Here is a 21,989-nt window from a genome sequence, read left to right as displayed (position 1 = left end):
CCCGTTAATTTGTGTTCTAGGGATAGAAGACGTTGCGACAACGTCTGCCGGTAATAATCGCGAGCATTCAAATCCCGCGATTATCCGCCGATTAAAAATGCATAATTGCCATTAAAACCGGGCGCGTCAAAATCCGGGGGAGAGAGCCTTGGCGCCGCTCCAGAGCGCCGTAAACGTTACTCAAATGACGCTCAAACCAGAATTTTTCTCCACTCGAGTAAAAACCTGCCGAGGGTCGGCCGCACAAACGATCGGCTCCGGATTTCCGCACGCCAGATAACATCTTTCGCGCTCGGCCCCTCGACGCGGAAAGTCGCGATAATATATATCGGCGAAGCCGGCGGTACACGTTTCCGCACGCGGCTATGTTTGCATACGTGTACGTAATCCTAAGAGTGGAATACGTACAGCTGCCAATAGGGCAATCCCTAGCCGCGCACACTTAGCACGTACTAGCAGTAGTTACCGTTACATCACGAACGTACGTGTCGTGGGAGCGTAACAAGGACGCGAGAGTCCGCGTGGCACGCCGCATCCCCTCGTACACTTCGCCCCCGCATAGTATGCGTAGCATCGGACGAGGGTGGACGCATTGAATTTATCCAAGACCAGCGCAGACATCGCAACATTTCCCTCCCGCGTGCGACGAATTCGAATTTCGCCCCGTTCTTCGACAAGATCAATCGCGCTAATTGTCAGCGAACGAAACAACCGAAAGCGGATTCCGAAGACCCGTTTCTCGAATACCATTCTCTTCCTTACCGTTACCAATCCCTCCTTCATTGTTGTAGTTCCTTTACGAAATGCAAATTCCAATTATACTTGTTAGATGGTGACTTATAAATGGCGCGTTTCATACCTGAACTGATCTGCAAGACCGTTCATTATTTACAGCCGGCAATAAAATTTTATCGAGTAACAAAGAGAGTGAATTGGAAAGAAACAATTGAGTGTCCCAGTTAAACTGAATTAGGGTCCCGTTTCAGATTCTCATGACGTAACTTATTTTCACAAAAGAAAACAAACAAAACTTGCTATTTTTTACTAAAGTTAACAATTGCTGAAAAGGAATTGTTGTACAGGCGATACAAGCGATGTTTAAAATATAACAAAAGTATATCCCCTGTAGTAAGTATTACAAAACAAGTATTGTAAATCTCTTATTTTAATATATAATATTTCATGTTAGTTAATTCAGTATATTTATCAAAGTGATATATGAAATAAGAATCGATAAAGCTATGGTTTTTTTATAATTTTTTTTTATTACCTATATCATACGACATGTAATGATACTACATGTGTGAAATGATATCAGAATGTATTATTCTAATATATGGCTTGCAAATGAAACTTTTGACATAATTTTAGAACGATTAATCTAGGCAATCTGAAAACTACGTTATAAATGATGGGTCTTGCGTCAGGTGGTACTACATTGTACCTCGGCATGCCGCGAGTCACATGGTGCAACGTAATGTTAATAGTCGATGTGTCAATGGTTTCTCATAGCAAACTCCTGTTAGCAAACTAACTAATCCTTTTTGATTATGTAAAGGCAAATTACAGAATACATTTAACGATGTCTTTATCCTCACGATAAATTTGACAAATACATTATTCGATAATTTGAAAAACGTGAAAGCATCTTGTTTCGCATGTATATGATAATAATTTAAAAATATTTGTTAGTATTACTACGAAGAATATAATCACATCTTTTTTATATAATCTTGTATAAAATTTCACATTCATATTTTCGCATTAAAATAATATTATAATGACGGATATTATATATGTCTCTAGAATATTTATCGTACATATAAATAATTATATATGCGATAATTATACTCTATTACATGAAAAAAAATTATATATAATAATAATGATACACAAACGTATATAAAATAATTGAGGAAATTGACGAAAATATTTATGTGAATTAAATCGATCTATCGTTATTCTCGATATGCGTCTCGATAAACGTCAGTTTCCCTCTCGCTCCGTATCGGAAGGCTTTTCTGGGACAATGATTTTTCTGAACCCTCTGGAAACTGGTGGATGCACACTTCCACATATAGATCCCTAGCACCTAAAGGGTAAGTGCTCGTAAAGTTGTTTGTCTGCTCGATATACTGTAGTAGCAAGGAGGCGGCCATTAGTACGTGAAATTCGTTTAAACGCAATTCGCGAACGACCTAGTCCATAAATTGAATTGCGCAAAGGTTCAGGCTTTCTTATCGTCGATTTGCATCGTAAAATATTATTTCAAAAAGAGATGATCATGTCACAAATGTTTGCGGAAAAATATTTTCAAAGTAGCATGAATCTCTGTGGTAAACTTTACAATGCAATATTTGTTACATTATTACTTTATTTATCCGCGCTTTTTAGTTAAATAAACGCGTTGAGAAAAGAATATTTAAAAAAATAAACGGTTGCACAGTATCTAAAATTCTTCTGTTTATATTTAGCAGAGAACAATCGAATTCTCTGTATATAGAAAATAATAAAGCTAGTTTTCGATACCTTGGCAGAATATGATATATAAACAGTATATGTACACAGAATATATAAACAGCATATTTTTTTACATACTTTATTGAAATTTAAAATATTTCAAATCCACATATATCATTCGAAAAATTTCTCTTAGAATTTAATGAGATAAGATTATCGAATTCTGTTGCCGTGATAATCTATGAACTGACCCATGTCAAACATGAGGTGAATCTCATCACACATCCCGGTATCCCAAACTAATTTAGCAAGATATGAGTACGTACAGTTAGATATCTTTGTCCTTGTTGTAAATGTTCGTGAATATATCGCCAACGCGCCTGCTGGGCGAACTAATGGGAAAGAAGTGTCAAACGAGTAGGCAACGAGAAGCGGAACAATTCTTCCAGATAAAACGAAACTCGACGATGGTTGCGCCGACGGCAAACGGGGCCGGCAACGAAAGCGCGGGCGATGGATGGCTTTAGCTTCGGTTTCCTGACGAGGTTACCCAAGTTTCGTTCGCAGATTCAATTTTAGTTGGCGCGCCAGCCCGCGCCACCACCATCCGCGGCGCTCAATGCCACGTATGTACCTTACAGGGGCGGTTACCAACCCTCCTCTCTTTCTATATTCATCCTCGTCCCCCTCTATCTCTCCCTTTCTGCGCCATCCACCCGCGCGACCTCTTGCCAACTACCCGCTACGGGGCCACTTTATTCGACTGCGCTTAAGTTTCCGCGTTTTCCACGCCTGCCTTTGATTACGATCTTGTTTCAACTTATTTCGATTTCGCGTAGAGCATCCTTGATTCTGAGACGATAGGCTCGTTATTAGTAATATACATTATAACTGTGTGCGTAAGAGAAGTATAATCTTTTATTAAATTTTGTTGATTTTTAAATTAATATACATGGATATGAATTATATATTTTAACAGAGATAATCGTTTATTGGATTAAATTTGAAAGATTTAAGAAAACAATTCCTGTGTTGCATATTGTAAAAGAGATAAATCATCTATTAACATGATATTGCAAAGAATAAATCAATTATTATAAGTTCTACTCTATATATGACAGATTCCGTGATGAATATATCACAGATATATATCACCATTATCCGTGAAAATATTATTAAACGTAATGTGAATAATAAAAACACGGAATAATATTAAATTAAATATCTCGTTAATTACGTCGAAAAAACAAATTCTTCTCTTGTTACAAGCATTATTACAACTATAAATGCATAAATATTTTAACATAATACAATGATGTTTGTGGTATTTAACTGGGGATTGAAATGAACCAGTAAATCAAAGCGTACAGGAATTATTAAAAATCTTCTTTTTCTCTGAGACCACTTTATTTTACCACCAAGGATTGTACATTTAAATAATCGTAGAAATATTCCATAATACCGTTTAGACGCGAATAATACGTTCCATTTTTAAATACTATATAAGACGCGCGCCTCATGTTATTATTAATTTGTAGTTCTTATCTGACACATCGTTGTCCAATCAATAAATTAATAGATCTAAAAAGTATTGTTTAAAAAAATTAGTGTAAACTGGCTATAGAATGTATGTTGTGTACATTGAAATTGATACAATACAATTTGTGTATGTTCACATGTTTAATTGCAATTATATATTTGCATGCTACACATAATAAGTCAATTTACCGGCTACGCAGAGGCAACTTATTATACATTCTTATATACATTTTTGTACGAAAGGTTTTTTTATCGTTTGCATGCATGTTAGTCATTTCCAGGAATAGAAGCCGAAGGCATACTAGTTTGCACAGTAAACTTCTGACAAGTTAAATTATTTTACATTCTCATACTTTACAAATACGGTTTTCATAAGAAACATTTTAGGCAAATATTGTATTATTTTAGCTATACTACGCTATTATTGGTTGTTATTATTGCGATATATTGGTTACATCTGATACAAGCTTAGCAATTGCATTGATCATGAGGAAACAGACCTTGAGCATTATCACGTTGAGATCTAAAAATATCACAGCCACATAGCTACAAACTATAGAGCCTCAGCTAAAGAATTACCCCGATAATCTCGTAATTGGAGAAAAAATATTTTCTCGGAAACATTTCAAATCACAAGAAATAATACTTTCTTATGTATTGGAGCAATACAAATTGAATGCACGTTCATTACTAAATAGAAATTATATTTTCGTGCATAAAATAAATCTTGAAATATATATGAATTTCTTTTTTGTATTAAATAAACTAATAGCATTTCCAAAAGTTTTCATATATATATAAAATAAATTAAGTAGATAAGAATGATTCATTTTTAACAAAAAGTTATTAATGTAATATATGAAAACGACGACAATATGTATAAATTATTGAGTATTTTTCATTTGCGTTAAATCAATAACGAGTTGTAGAAAGCTCAAACGACGAAAGCATCAAGTGTATGCTTTCTCTTCTCTATACCTTCGTCTTTCATTTACCAGCGGAATTATCCGCGTCGGCTACTCTTATAGTATAGTGAGAAGAGTCATAATAGTATATCTTTTCTATTATGAGTTTAGGTGTTTATTAATAATCCTGGGGTGAACTGTTATTGTGCTCTGTTTTGAAGTAAAATGAAGACAGGAATTGGAAACAATTGACACGTAAAATTACGACGTAATATTATTGAAACAAAGCTGCAATAAAGCTATTCTCATTCACGAAATATATGGAAATCGAGCTAAAATAAATATAATTTTTTGATAAAAGCTTATATTGATATCTGTTTCGTCAAACTTGAATTAATCATCGCGAAAAATTATTAATAGATTTATATATAGCTGTTACACAAGTAAATTTTTAAAAAATTTAGGTCACTATTTAGTAAGTTCGATATTTGTAATCAATTTATAATAGTAGAATCTCTCTATTCAAATGGTCAGACGTTTCTATTTGACACCACTTTGAAATATCAGCTACTTCTCGAGCGCGCATTGTCTTTTTGCGAGTGCATTAAGGAAAAACCGACCTCCTCAAGTATCCTTTCTCGAAAATACCAGAGTCATAATTCATTTTCTGCTGAGTTGGGCATAGAAATGGATATTTTCCGATTTCAAAGTCGATATGATAAATATGCAAATTGTGGTAACAGTTTGCTATAAACCTAACATTGAATTTTTTAGCAATAATTCTCGTTTGAAATTTATCGCTAAATAGAATACGCGTTTTACATACCGTGTAAATTTATATGTATAGAAAATTTCTATTTTTTTTCGCAGCATATGTTCCTTTATACTAACCAAGTGTACGATATACAAATACAAGATCGATATATTATATATATATATATATATATATATATATATATATATATATATATTGTACATATGTCGATATATAATATATACATATAAATCACAAACTTATTTCTTTCGAGATTCATTAATTACTTTTTCAGAATTATTGAAAAACATACATATATATAGTTAATACATTAGAATATCCTGAAAATCTGGACGATTTAAAGAGAAACCGAAAAACTTCCGTCCGTAATAGAATGAGGATGGGAGTCAGTTGGCTAACGACATTTTCGTAGCCCCAAATGCGTCGCAAACGAATTGGAATCGTGTTGCAAAATTGATTATCAGTCCTTCCCCGTGGAGATGGCCGGGAGAACATACCGGGGTACTCACTTCGGGAATAACATTTGCCGAGCGGCGTAACGACTGATCCGTCTATTCCCAGTGGCAACGAAAACTCGTAAAACGGTACTTGGAATTTCGCTGCGCCAAGTTAAACTTGATGGAGACGAAGGGGTATGGGTGCGCGACTGCTGCCCATGCTGCCGCACTGCTCTACGCTCGGTCATACGGATTCTAGTATGGTCGTGACCCAGAGGATCGAATAGCTGCTGGTCATAGTCCGATGGGATGCGATGCGAAAAGTCGAGGCAGTACCTGTCGCAACCAAACAAGTGATCCGGGCGAGAGGAACGGAGGAACGTACCGTGGGATGAAATGATATTGTTTTACCCGGGAACGAGTCCGCCGTCGGTGCTTAGAACCCATTTTCCCGTAAAAACCTAGCGCGGTAATATCAAGCGGACTCGTACACTACTCCCTTGCACCCTCAAATGGCGCACTATATATGTATAGAGAGGGAGATTGAGAGAACGAGGACGAGAGAGAGAGGCTGAGAGAAAAAGAGAGAAGAGAAAAGATATTGTCGGGGACAAAGAGTTCGAAATATTCGACGATACCTACGTATACGGCTCTCAAGGGAACGAGGGCGGCAATACTGGCGACGCTGGAATACATGGAAGAAGCATACCATCGCGGAAGTAGACAAAGTATGAATCGGAATCTTCGCCGAAATTCTCTCCTTTCTCTACCGTTCGTTGCAGCATGAAGTCTCGTACTATACACGTGGAAAACCGCATGGGTTTGCGTGCAACTTGGCCGATTGCCTCGAATACCGGAGCAAAATCTGACCCCCTTTCACCAAGGGATAAATCTAAAATTTGGCATCAAGGAGACTTACCCACAAAAGACGATCCCGGGAAAAAAGGTATACAAAATTCGATCGACGCTAAATGTGCATTATATTGGACGGAAAATGATCACGCGAGTGATATTTATTTGCCACTGTTTGCGATTATCGCGCTAAGTTTATTTGTGTAATATTATATATTAAAAATAATGATATTTTTATAGCCAAAATGCGTTTGTGTTTAGTTATATGATATAATAATTAACGATATAGAGAAAACACTTTAGAAATTTTTCATATTTATTAATAATCAATTACGGCAGATTCGGAATGAATATTTTTCTTGCTTTCAAGAATGGTCATTATTCGTCGCTTTGATAATTAATATTTGAGCATTAAAACTCCGAGTAACAATAAATCGCAGATAAGTACAATATCTGCGAAGATTATGCTTTGTTTAAAAACCGCGTGTACAATCTTCTTCTCTATATAATTCTCTACGTCCAAGAAAAATTCATTATATATTCCTAGAATTCTTGTACATTTCTGGGACATTATCTTAAAACCTTGAAAATTTTAAATTTTTAACTTGAAACTTAAAATTTAAAAATTTTATTTGAATGACAATAACGAGGTATATTCCGCTCTTCGTTTCTCTGGTTTTCTTATTGGTAGAAAATGCATTGCTCACACCGATGTGCTAGTTATAGAGAATATTATGCAAAAGTGACTAGTGAGTTCTTTCTTATGTTTCTCTCCATTAATAGTAGATGCTTCACTGATCATCGGGCGTCAAACTGGTATAGCATCTACGATATGTCGGTACTTGGCTAGCTAGCTGGCTAACTGGTTGACTGGTTAACTGGCGCGGCGTTGGTTGGCTGGGTGACTAGAGCATTCCCTCGTACACCTATCTACCCTATAAAGCAGCAGCTATAAGCCGGATGCGGAAGTCGTGTTCGCCGACCGGGTCGAGTTCTCGCGCCTCGAGATGCACGACCTACCGTAAATCGTTTGGTTCGACATGCCATCGAATCGACTGCCCGAGTGACCAAGTGATGTACCGTAATAATAATGCCAGGATGCTTTGATTTATAAAGCAAGCACATTGAACTAGCATATAATCCTTCCAATTGTTTTTAGATCTTGCGGAGAATTATAATCTTGCAGTAATTTGCATTTCGCGTTTATAAAGCAGAATATATTACTGACAATTTTATTTCAAACACTATTTAATAAGTATCAAATGATATAAATGTATAAGAAGATTTAGAAACTTCTAAATCGCACAAAAAGTAATCTTGAAAAAATATAATATTTACATGTACACGAGTAACATATTTACATTCTGTATCGTTTAGAGTATTTAAACAATTAATAATGATCTACATGAGTTGTGTTTTAATCGACGTTAATTGATAAGTATTTTATCAATATTCAACATTTAATTGATTGAAAGCGTCGTTAAATACATCTGAATTATTTTGTCATAAAAACAAATGGCAATAAGTCAATATTAATTCCATTACCATATACCAATATACTTTTGTATATTGGTATATCTATTTCATATTTTTATTCATTTTAAAGAAACATTCTAAGAATAATATAATTTAAGAAATGTGTGTGTATGTGTAATCTAAACTGTGATTTTTGATCTAACGAAAACTTTGATTACACACGAGATGCTCTGAAATAGATTCTATCTACTGAATCTGCGAACAGCCGGGAAATATCACAAGCGCGAAAACTATCTATAGCGTAAAATTTGCTTTAATCGGGAGGTCGCGTGTCGTATAAGGGTCGTTTGAAAGGGCGAGCATGGATAACGTACCTCTTCAAAGCTCGTTTTTAGCTCCCCGCGCTAAAACGCGCCATCATTAGGCACGTTCACGTTTATTCCGATATTTGAAAATTCATTATTATCGTACGCGTCGCATCCCTCATTGGAGCTGTTTCACAGAGGGATTTTAGAGATATCTCGTCTTTATCATAATTGCTTCGGTATAAAATCGTTTAAAGAGACGTGCAGTTTTTTTTTCTGTTTATATAAATATTACGATAAGAATAAGCGATTTTTTGTTATATAATAAATATCTTAAATATGTATTAATTCGAGATTCGTACGCTTTTCGCATATTATATATATTATTTTGCAACGGCTTTTTCTCTCGTTCCCTAAATATAAAGCAGTATAAACTTGGTAAAAGCACCGTGACACGCAATATTGAGGGTCTATCTACACTCTATAACTGGCACGTAATTTATTTCACTCAACTCGAATGACGTTTCAATTCTTTTTTACGCTCCCTGCGAAACTCAAACCACCGAGTGTCCGTAGAATCCTTTCAACACACGCGGTACACAACATTATTTATGCAGACTATAACAGAGAGTTGCGCGCATTATAGGGCTACCAGAAGTGCACATTACACAATATATCTATTCATGCGGTACGGTATTGTCACCACTTTCGCATGCCTGTCTTGTTTATAAGTGAAGAACGAAGGAACCTGCGTGCACGACGGCGCCTTCTTTATGCATGGTTATAAAAACTTGTGAGATAACGAATACAACGTGGACGCTTATTACGAGCGATGGATATTGCATTCGCTGTAGTAACAGCCAAAGTGGTTGCTCGCATTAAGTGCGTTTTACGCTGGTGGATTTAAGAGAGCGGGTCGCGATAGGCTGATCAATATGCTAATATTTTGATGCCTCCACTTCGCTCGACGAATTGAATTACGTTCTACGAACGAGGATAAAGAATACGACGGAGTAACAGCGGGAAGAAAGAGTACGAAATGAGGGGGCGAGGTGAAACGAAGTGCTCGACGTTTGAGGATAGATAGAATAGATATTACATAAGATAGCACTTAATATTATAGCACGTTCACCTAGCGCGTTACCAATGTTACATGCCGCGAGTGAAAACAATAACGTGTACCCGTATATACGCGACAGGAAATTTAATTTTTTTTTTTTGCCCACTCGTAAGACATACGGAATAAAAGTGAAGTTATGCTTTTCCGAGTACGCATAAAAGACAAAATCATATATATATAATAATTTCCAAGTAAAATATAATACCCAATATACAATACATTTGCGCAATAAAATCATTATAAAATAAAATATATATGTGGAAAAAATAACGTGTGCCCAGTCTCTATTTTGTTCTAATATATTCAATATATTACATGTATCATATAAGATCAAGGTTAGAAGCATAAAAGTATTGACATATTTCTTCTTCAACTGTGAGTATACAAAGACTAAAGCAGCAAGCGCGTTGAAAGTTTTGAAATAGTTTGAATTATCCAGTAGATGCTTTAAAACCACGACGTACCTTGTGGTTTAGACTTTAATATAATGCTTGTTGCAAATATGTTCTTAGAAAGATGCATTCAGGAGGATTACTTTAGAAGGTTAATTAAACATATTGCTTAATCGCTAAACGAGCAAAATTTACATTTCTGTAAAAAGAATACGCGAATTTATATTTGTATCACGTGAAAAGTCACCATATAATTAAATTGTAAATAAATGATATAAATGAACAATGTTATCGATTATTTAAATGAAAGTTAATTTTGGAGATATGATATCTTTTTTAAGTTTTTCTGAAAATAACGCGTCTATGTTTAAATGACGTTACATTACGCTGTTTAATTATAACATGTAAGAAAAAGAAAAAAAATGCTTTATAACACACAGTTTAGATTATTTCCGTACAGTTTGCGAATTTCTAACTTTCAGAAAAAATATACGTCATTATATCTATATCATTCTCGCAATTAGCCGAGCTGCGTCTCCCGAGACGGAGACTTTTTCGCGATCATCCACGAAATACAGCATTTTTATCTGATGCACGCAACCAAATTAAACGAAGATTGCCCAAGTCTATCGAAGTCCGATAAGTTAACGAGCAAAGTTTATTTGCGTATTTATTACCTTCTACGGAAGAGAGGATGCTATCTTCACTATTGCATTATGGCAGACTTCTCTTCGTGCGAGATTAACGCCTCTTACCCTCGTTATACGCGTATAATGTCCTACGGATTACAAGTACACTCTTCACTCTTCCTATTAAAAATTTTATGTCGCTACCTTGTAGTGGAGATATATGTCGCATTCTCTTCTCGTGACTACATCGACGCGATTCTTGAAACTGTTGGATGTGTGTGAAGAAGTGCTCTTACTTCACTAATAAGATTTCATTCTCGCAGACGAAGTTACTCGCGTATCTGTTGTTTGGAAGCGTAATTTACTTCACACAATTCTTGAAAGAGACATACAGATTCTCAATGAGCATTTACAACGTAGGGAAGATATTCGAGCTATTTACGAGTTCTATATTATTCCACCTAAAATTTCATGGAAGCTTCGGAAACGCGAAAGTTCGTTTGCCATTTAATTATGATAGCAGTGAATTCAAGCCAACTATGTTATATGTACTACACGTTCAGAGCCCCTCGACAACTGTCTCAAAAGAGTTTAGAAACTTCCAAACTATTTATGAATCTCGATGTATTAATTCGAAATGGATTTAATATAAATGTGAAAGTTTTACTTACGCGAGATGGAGGCAATGGAAATTCGGCGAAACCGGATGAAAGGTGACGCAGGTTAGCGACCAACCTCTTTTGCGAGAATGAATTTGAGAGAACAATTCGGTTATTAGATTGGGACTGCCATATTCCAAACGTTGTAATAATCTAACAGAGAGAAAGAGAGAGAGAGAGAGAGAGAGAGAGAGGAGAACTCTCTAGATAATCTCGATAGAGACTTACTTATCGAAGAGTACCGGATCCGTCGTAAAGAAAGAACAGAGGAATAGAAGGAAAGGGGGAAAAGACAGAACGGGGTACCTTTGGATAAGGGATGCTGCTGGTGCATCGTATTACCTATCTAGCCATCTTCTGCCTTTCCTTGAAACTGCAGAGTGAACTGTATGCCACACACAAGTAAATATGACTTCCACTGTGTGATGCACTCAGTCATTATTTTCTAGATTTTCCTCTCTTACTAATCCGCTCTTTTACTCTCATTACCGTTCTCATTTCAGTTTACCATCGCGTGCGTGCGGTGTGATGTAAAGTCCGGTTTCCTCCATGATCGCGCCCAATTACTTTTTTGCACTTAAATCGGTCGGACTTAGATAAAGTAGGACGAGATTACATTTCCACACATTGAACTCTCTATCTTGTGTGCCAGATTTATCGATTGATACTCGTGTTCAATTATCTTTTTTTCTATTCTTGCTTTAGATGGACATCGCAAGTAAATCGCAAGAAAAATATTTTTTTCTGATATATATGTAATTTTTATACATTTATTAGTGAAAAATAATATCGTTGCATCCTATACATATTTTCGATGCATGCTTTAAGCTGCCACATCTCGCGACAATGCACAGTCCTGAGTTTAATACTATCGTATAATTTTCTCGTCCTCGATCGCGTAACTCGAATGCGATTTGCAGTTTCCACTCGAAGACACTTGCGATTGCATCTAGATCGTCTTCCGTCTCCTTATTCCAACGATGCCTCTCGTCAAGGAATGTTATATCTCTCAATCTTTGTGAAAAAGACTGCAGGCGATTTCGATGAATCTAAAATTCCGACCCGAATTTGGCGCCGAACGACGTACATACGTGTGAACGTCGAGCGATCTTGCTGGCAAGATTGCGAGCGGGATCAGTAAGCGTAGCCGATCAGATTTACGAGGCTGGACGTATCATGATCGCCTTTACGACAATTAGTCACCGTCATCCTTTTTCCACCTGCTGCACCACAACCGCGCAGTGATGGAAAAGTGGTAAAACTACCGTAAAAACTACCAGTACGGTATATCACGCTTCTCCGTCCATCGTTGACTTTGAAATTCTGTGTAACGACATGCTCTGATTTATACTGATTAATTATTGCTGTTGATAAAACGAAATTGCAGGATTCAAAAGCTATTTTCGAGTTGAATTGTAAAATCAAGGAATTCGGAAAGCTATGCTTTGATCGATTCGTAGAAGTTAGACATGAGTTGCATATGTAACTTGCAAAACTAATAAAACTTTGATTTTAGATTAAAAATGATTATTATTATTATCGAGACAAATATTATTAGAAATATTTTGTATATATTTCATCGAAAATTTTAGTAAATAATGCAGATTCGTCCTATTCAAAGTTTCAATAATTAACAGAAAACTATTTTCCAAAGAAGCATAATTATTACAATCGAGATTTCTCATTTCTAACGTCTCCGAAGACACGTGTATAGCGCGTCTTCCAGTAATACACGTCTCTCCTGATTCTTCCCAAGTCCGCTACCCGCATTTCGCGATCAGGATGCTGTACGCCGTGCCAATGGCCGGTAGAATTCCCATGCGTTTTTTCTCCGGTTAGCTCGAACGAACCAATCACCCATCCAGCTCTAGGGAGATGGTGGGTGATGCGCGAGGTGGTAGAAGCAGGGTAGCGAGCCGGGATCGATGGAGATAATGCCTATTACTCCTAATGCTGAAACTCGCTCTTCTTCTACCTTTGCCCCGTTCTATCTTCGATCCTGTACCCGGTTTTCCATCGCCCGACCATTCCCTTCTCTCCGTGGCTCTTCGCAATCTGTAACCAATGCTCAATTACCATCTCTACCGACTCCATTTTCGACGTCTTCCTCCATCCGTTGTTATCATCATCGATCGGAATTTTGCATTTGTGATTTAAATGCGTAGTATCAGCAGTCGCGATGTTAATTAAGTCATAATACAATCCTATGTTAGTGTCAAATAGAGTACGGAAACAATGTGGAGCTAATTAGAAAATGTTAATTTTCTAAACAAAAATATATATATATATGGACTATAAGTTCATGAAAATTATTTCTTTCTTTTGTATTAATAACGTTATAAAGACAATTACAACTAATATTACTTTTGTAATTTTACGTTGTTATCTTTGTGACATTGTTTATTTCTAATATTCTATACAATCATATAAATGGAAATTGTCGCTTAATAAAAGTCCCTTATTTAATTTGGGCGACTACCGTTTAGCTCGGACAGGAAGTGAATCCCTTGCTTTTCTCTAATTCTGTCGACGCCAACTTTTTCCATTTACTTTTACTTTTCCAATCGTCCTGTACACCTTTAGAAAACGCGAAGTATATTACAGAAACAAAACGAAATCGGGCTGAATACACCGTAGCAGTAAGTTCTGTGGGCGCTGTAACCTGTTGAGTGTATTCGCGTAAGTGGTAAGTAGTGGATACGTATACGTGCGAAAGTCTGGGGATGAAGTTTCTGGAGGAAATACAGGCGAAACACCACGCTCGTGAGAATTGCAACATACGTACGGAGCGAGTGTATTCGTATCTAAGAATCCGAGAACAATACATCTGTAGAGCTATGCTGCGAGCGGCCTTGTAACGACTTCGAAAGACGTTTATGCAATCCGATATGAAAGGAGCGCGATCCCGAGAGCAACTGGTGGTGAAAAAAAGTTAGGTAAAAATGGATAGTAAAAAAAAAGGATAAAAAAGTATAGGCAGTCAAAGAAATATTTTTTAACGCTGGACAGAATAGAATACAATTGTAAAATGCAAAAAAAAAACAAAAACGAATAAATAGAATTATGTTTTTATTGAAATTCGTCAAAGTTATTGTGAGATCCGTGAAATTTTTCCCCAATTAGAAGTCGATAGTTCTTGGGCAGTAAAGCCGATTTTATGATGTAGAAAAATATATTACGAGAGCTTCTATAAACACGTAATATATTTTCTTATGCAAAAGAATATAATGAAATTGATATTAAGAGAAACGTTTTCTTACGAATCTATAAATGTCAATCATGAATTGTACAAGCAAGCCATCCCTCTTCCCACTTCGTTTTAGCTTAATAATATGTATTACGCAAAGACAATGCCTTGTTAACCATTTAAGTGTTGATTGTGACTGGTAATATAATCAACTTTAACCATTAGCCTATATTCACCGTCTGCCCTCCAAGCCGATAAATGCATCTATGACGTTAATTCGTGGTCTCATAGTCTTTCTAACGATCATTTGGCAATTAAATGCACCGTAACGCGAAGTGGCCCTCGAAACTTTCGAGATACCATGCTGATATCGATTCTAGATAATGGATATTAAAGATTGTTTTATGATCAGCTTAGTGTAAGGATGGTGTAAATGTGTCACGTAGATTAAATTGTAAAAGTGGGTGATATATAACGAAGATGAGAGAGAGAGAGAGAGAGAGAGATAACTCCGTTTTCCAAAATATATATGACGCTGTTTTCCCGTCATCCTTTTACACAGACAAACGCTAATATGTAATTTTATATTCTCGTTGAAACATGCAAAAAAAAAGGGCGGTAAATCCAGCTACATTTACCCGATTACATCGTTTAAATATCTTTTGTTAACGCTACGCACGAATGTTCTGATCACGTCTATATTTCGCGATCATAAATTACATCAACTTGCTAACGGCACGCTTTGAAATTAGCGTTGTAACGTGGTCGAGCGTTGCACCGGGGAATAACAATGTCCCTGGTTCACGTGCGCGCGTATGTATTTATACCGGGCATTGTGCGCATTTAATTTCGGAATAATGTTGACGTCATTTACACTTTCATTTAATCCGCTGATGACTATATGTAATGTTTAGACATTACAGATCATATATATTAATCACTATACATTTATAATCGTGGAGTATCTACGCGCGACAGCAAAATATTGTATCTACAAGGGGATTTAGAGTATTTCAAAATTTTCAATTGTTCTTATCATAAAAATTCTGCTCTCATTACCTAGATAGATACTTCTTCAATTCTCTTGTAAATTTTTATACAAAAAGAAAATTAATTTCTACTTGAAAGCGCCATTTTCATTAACGCGTTTTATTATCAATTGCAGCTAATATAATGAAAAAAAAAAAAAAAAAAAAGTGTCTATATATATATATATATAGACGAAAAAAAAACTTTTGTATTCTCAGAGACAGTTCACGATTTACGGTGATTCCCGGTGAAATTAGCTCCTCGTGGTCAAACGTTTCACGACGGAAGTAACAATGTGCGCTCGCGCCCGGTGCGCCACAATCCTGCTCGCGGAGCGACCGGTGTGTATCGGTATATGTACGTGGCATTGTGTCGACTGTTAAGCATTTGATACGGCCACCTTCCTGTCGCGCGTCCCGTCGGTGCCATTGTCGCCGGGTACGTTCGCGTTGTAACCGAGCCGCGTTGTTTCTCCGTGTGCGATACGATATGCCCGTCGTCCGTACACCACCGACGATGAGCGTGTGACGCGCCTACGAAGAGCCGTACTTAGACCGATATGCATACTGAAACAGGCGCACGGGAACGGAGCCGACGAGCCCGACGAAAGCGGACATGCGTGCAGAGTTGAGATATGATAAATTGTAAAAACGCGAAAGATAGAGAGCATGGAATAAAATTAAACCTCGATTGCGTATATGTGTGTATGCGTGATAGATAATAGAAATAAATACTTTTCATAGATTTTTTTAATCTGAGAAATATTTTTATTATTTTATTATATTTAAATTGTGCAAGAATACGAAAACATTAAAAATATAGAGTTTTCAAAATTTTAATATTATTATTAAAAATACACGAGATCAACGTATGCATTAGCGAAATATAAAATACTCGCAAGGCTAACTTTAGATATTAATTAAATGCTTGTCATATATAAATTAATACTGTATTATAATAGTTTTTCCTTTCTGCGTAAAGTACAATGTATTTTAATAAGGGTCTATTGCGAATTTCTCTTTGTGCTTTAAAATATATCCCTAGCACACATAATTTTTCTTATTTACCCATACGAATGGCTTTAAAACTGTAAAGTTTTTTTTTTTATGAAGAAAGAGATTTTTTATTCACATCTACACATTGGAAAATAGAAAAGTTTTTATTAGAAAACTTTGTGTTTCTTGCAAGTGTCACATCTTACATTTGCAAGTATACATTCTACAATAACAGTATGGATATAAAAGTATGGAGTAAAAAATTTGACCTACATCGAGACAAACTTAATAATAAAAATTTGGACGTGCCGTGTAGTCTATTACCATTTTACTCCAACTTGTAATATTTTTGCAACTGTAATGATGCACCAGACTAGATAAAGCATCTCGTATTTTATTTTCGCATTATTTTCTTATTTATTAGCTTAGATTCGATAATAAGAAAGAAAAGAGATCGTAGCGTAAGCGCTTGAAAATGATTCTTTGTGATTGTTTCGCACTCTTATTTGCACACAGCTTTATGCTTATAATGCAAAAGCGATAAGAACGAGTGTGTCTTCGAGGCCCGACGATAATCGTCAGCGAACGCCTACGCAGTGCGCCTTCGACCGTTCTCGTAACACGAGCGAATTCGAGCAAGATCTCTGTATAATCAGGTCTCGTTGCTCGAATCTAAAGTGCGTCTACCATACGACCCGTATACATTCGACTTTCGCGCGATTCGACCGCAAGCCGCCGCAATTCCATCCGATAGATAATCGATTCCAATAATTGCGCGGCGCGATAGCTCAAGCATGACCGTAGGACGGTGCCCATTGTTTGCAGAAGCGCTGGTTTCAGTTGGTAATGATCAGCATACGGCGCGTGTGGATCCGGCGATGATGACCATTTGGATAGAATGAACGCGACGGGAGAATGCATAGGGAATGCGCGCGTAGAGCGCGTCCGCATATAACCGGATATGAACGTATTAATTATTGAAGACGAAACGGACGCGCGACCGCGGTAGATAGAAAAACACCCCGACCGCGAAACGAACAGCCGGGAAATTCGCGGATTATTTTGGGACTGCAATTACATTTTTTATACGGCAATCCCCCCGATGTTGCGTCCGCCTGGCGCAACAGTTGTACGCGCCACAAAGCGCATCTACTATTCGGATCGGATTAATATTGCCTGTTTTGTGCCTTGGATATAACGCGCGTCAAAGTAGAAACAAAAACGCTTTATTGTCAAAGTGTGCCGCGGTAAAATAAAATATAACGCGTACGTTGAAAAATATTGTAGTTTCAGATAACAGCGATTATTGTTCTGAAATTGCGTTATTATATTTGGATTCGATAGACTCTTCAAGCTTTTCATTACAACATACGATTTTGACTATGCATTTTTGTAATCCTTAAAACTCGTTAAAATTCTACTACTTTCGTTACAGTATTGTAATGCAATTTAGGGATTTAATTGTGCGCCGTGATGAAAAATCGAGTCTTTTTTAAAAATATAAATCGTTTTTTTTTTTGTTTTTTTTTAATACCGAGCGATTATACTGCTATATATTATCAGTTAATACGATGATAAATTCTAAAAATGCATTGTATTAATATAACTTCAAATCTCTTTTTGACATTTTCTATATATGTTAATATTTATTATCTTTTAACAATTCTGGAAGCGATTTACAAATAGGAGAGAGAGAGAGAGAGAGACAGAGAGAGAGAAAGACTAATATAAAGGCAATGCGAATAAGTGATATTAACAAATGTGATGTTAACAAATATATGGATTTATAGATGATATCGTTTGGCTTACCGCCAAGCTACTTAAAATTTGAACAATACATTATAACGCTTCGAAAATCAATACAAACGATTCCCATAATTTTGCATGAATCGTGCATCATAATTTTAGCGTCGCAACTCTCGGCAAGATAAAAGATGATTAAATTCATAAAGGCGTTAATATGAAATTACATCATAACGAAGTAAACACGTTAGCTAGACTTTCGCCAATATTATACATACATAATCATTATTATTATAATTCTTATGCTTATTATTATTATTATATTTTTTTCTTGAAATGTTAACTCTCTAGTTCTATTAAATAATTGTATCGGTTAAGGCCTCAATTAAATTTTTAATGATCCGCCTTATATTTTATAACATAGCAAGAATATATCATCAAACCCTTCAAGCTTTTGTGCAAAGTTTCAAAAATATCTCCACTATACAATTGTCTATAAATTAATTCGTTTATAATAATATGAACAGGAGGTATATATCACTATCGATACTGCTGGTATTTGAGCAACTCACAAAACTACTTAAATCGTTCAACGTTCTCACCGCACCGTATCTTTATAAATATCTAATGGTAAATCAGTTTAACCCAGCGGTAAACTCGCTGCGAAATTGACCGACTAAAGCGACCCATTTTCGCTTATTGTTATGTAACGCTGGTATCAAGTTTCCGGGAAGCACAACGGCGTGATAATATATCGCTGGCGGTAATTATTCCTATTGCTCCAATATGAAGTCAGTGCGCGGCGGTACGCTCGCCAATTAAAAACTCAGTCGAATGCCACGCGACGTAACGTTTATTAAATAACGCGAACCGTCCCTTGGCGCCAGGCGAGAGAAATACAATTTTATCGCGAGACTATGAGATTCGCGATGGAATCCCGATTCTCGACCCATGTAAACGCTATATACGAATATATTTTTATCTAGCCGCGACCGCGGCGTGCAATCGGAGAGGCGCCCGTTGATTCGTGACGCTTCCGGTTCAGGCTTCCGGTCCGCGGAACCGCACCGTTTCCGTTCGGCTGCCCAGCCCACCTATCCCGACCGCCGACCATCGTGGTCGTAATCGAGGCCTCGGTGTTCGGAGAAGCAGTATCGAAATCAGTGTGTGTCTGCGCTTCGTCACGAGAATGCAAGGACGGAATATTTGCGCTCGCGCGGATAATTAGTTCCAAGTGGTATTCGTCGTGGTTGCGGAGAATCGAACTGCCGTGCATATGATCCGCCGAGCAATGTCGGTTATTTAATCTACCGTCCGACATGCAAGATTAACGATTGATTCATCGTCTTGAGAGATAATCAGTGTTTTTTTTTAACATAGTTTTTTAACATAGTAATTCGACGAGCGAAAGGAAAAGTTGTCGATTAATTTTCACGAGTGTTCGCGTCGAAAGAAATCTTGGAAAGAAAGACAATTCTTCTTTATGAAGAAAAAGAAAAAAAATAGTGTTGATGGTGAAAAGTTAGTGTTAATACATAATATTTAATCTCTCGCTACATTACAGTAAGCTCATTAGACCTACGTATTTTTTTTTTCTTTTTTGTTTATTTTTAATGCATATTTATGAAGAAGCTACGATCGGTCTCATAATTTGTATTCAACGTTCGGAAGCCATCTCTTCTCCAAGCTTTGCAAGATACTCCGCATTATCCTTAACGAGAATGTGAAATTCATGTTATAGCGAGATGATAAAAAAATGACGCGTGCGTCGCGTCTCTTCGATATTCGTAACGGTAGAATTTATGATGAGGATACTCTTAGAAGAGACTGAGACCTACGATGATCCAGTGCGCGTTTCCCGATCCGATAAAATAATCGCGGTCGATCATCGTTGAATGGGAGAAGAAGAGTGATAATCGGCGCGCCACGGGTGGACGCGGTTATATCTACGGCCGTGATACGCGAAAATGGCGGTTGCATCCGGTAAGAATAAATTGAAAATGGGCAGTGCGGGCCGATACTACAATACTTATCTCTCTCGGCTCTCTCTCTACGACGTGGCGAACTCATGCCTTGCCGCCTTGCACGCCAAGATGCCTCCTCCGGCCATCGTCACGCGAACCAACCCTCCGTCTCCTGTGCACGTCCAGAACCCCCGTAAGTTTTCTTCGTCTTTTCTATATTTCTCCGTTTGTATGACCGGGCGTTTCGGTAACGCGAATGGCGATTGGCAGATGTTCGATTCCCTCGATCTTCTCGCGTTTCAGCAATTAAATTTTTCTCTTCGTCTTTTTAGAGGTGAATTGTGATTCGAAGAAGAATTGCGGAGAAGACGTGTATTAATGCATCTGCGAATTGTTTCACGGAACATTTCTATAACAATGAAAATTTGGTGCAATCTTGCATCAAGTGCTAACGCGAGAAAATAAATTTTAACCGATTATAATCATTAAATAATTATGCAGCTTATAATGAAAAAGGCTATATATATATATGGCACGAGTAAAGGTCATGTATGAGCATGTGGATAATATTCTATAAATAAATGTATAATAAATCTCTAGTTGACATTTCATTAAAATAAATCATATGTAAATTACACGAGTACTCTCTATAAGAAGACACGTTCTAACGTCAGTTATGAGATATTGGGTGCTGAATACACAAATAGCCAAATCGTTTGTCCATCGTTACTAAGATATGAGAGCTCGTTCGGATAGTTAATGGCAGAATCTTTCCGGTTGCATGTTTCGAACCGATAAGAATTAGCACATGCAAAAAAAAAGGGGGGGAAAAAGAGAAAAGATTAGATGAAGAAATGTGTAAAAAATGAAAAGATTCGTGATTTTAACAGCAACGATCTTGTTAACATTATCAAGACAATTTATCAGGCAAAAATCGCCTCGTGCCAACAACTATAATGTTACTCATGTATTTTAGCATACTTGGACAAGCACAATGATTGTCCTGGCCAAGATATGCAAAATTATATTTTGCGCAAATATATTTACGTACATTTATTACATTGCGTCACATAAGCAGGGAGATATAATTATGTCAAGCGGACTGAGTTACATTCAGGATTACAATATCCTTAATTGCATTAGTGTAACGCGAAAATGCCGCTGCTCATAACACGACGCCATCGCATTTCCCTGGCGCAGTCCAGCACGAGATTGTGTACTTGTATTTTTAACGAAATAGATAAAATCTAAATGCGAACATTTTGAAAAATTTCAATCAATTTCATGTAATAGGTAAACCGTCGTATAGCGTATAATAATTCCGAATCCTTTTCCGCGCACAAACGACTTTTAAGGCAATATCGATAACATTAAATATTCACTATCCGAATACGTCCAAAGCTGATGTCTTATTCAAAGAAATAGCGGTATAACAGCGTACATGCAGTATGTACATTATGCTGAAAACAGAACATAACCGTATGCCGCGGCAATACGCGTAAACTGTTTTCAAAGGCGAATA

At 36.8% G+C, this 21,989-nt stretch overlaps 1 protein-coding gene across 6 annotated transcripts in view; it reads left to right on the top strand.

Annotated features, from left to right (window-relative positions):
* The window catches only part of LOC138943585 (nucleolysin TIAR), a 408,695-nt gene that overhangs the window by 239,939 nt on the left and 146,767 nt on the right, over positions 1–21,989 (top strand). The window contains exon 1 of one of the 6 annotated variants that reach the window (XM_070314545.1): positions 19,288–20,660. The exons of 4 other annotated variants lie outside the window; for them this stretch is intronic. In XM_070314545.1, the coding sequence (XP_070170646.1) occupies positions 20,471–20,660 (190 nt within the window). In that variant the 5' untranslated portion in view covers positions 19,288–20,470. Of the gene's footprint in view, positions 1–19,287; positions 20,661–21,989 lie in introns of those variants that run through there. One more of the 6 variants, XR_011448503.1, reaches the window with a different exon arrangement.

Source organism: Polyergus mexicanus, unplaced genomic scaffold, assembly GCF_030449975.1.
Source record: "Polyergus mexicanus isolate NDT 795.1 unplaced genomic scaffold, iyPolMexi1.0 SCAF_27, whole genome shotgun sequence".
In the NCBI taxonomy this organism is placed as follows: domain Eukaryota; kingdom Metazoa; phylum Arthropoda; class Insecta; order Hymenoptera; family Formicidae; genus Polyergus; species Polyergus mexicanus.
Note: the sequence above shows the minus strand (reverse complement) of the source record. Positions and strands in the feature narration are given on the sequence as shown.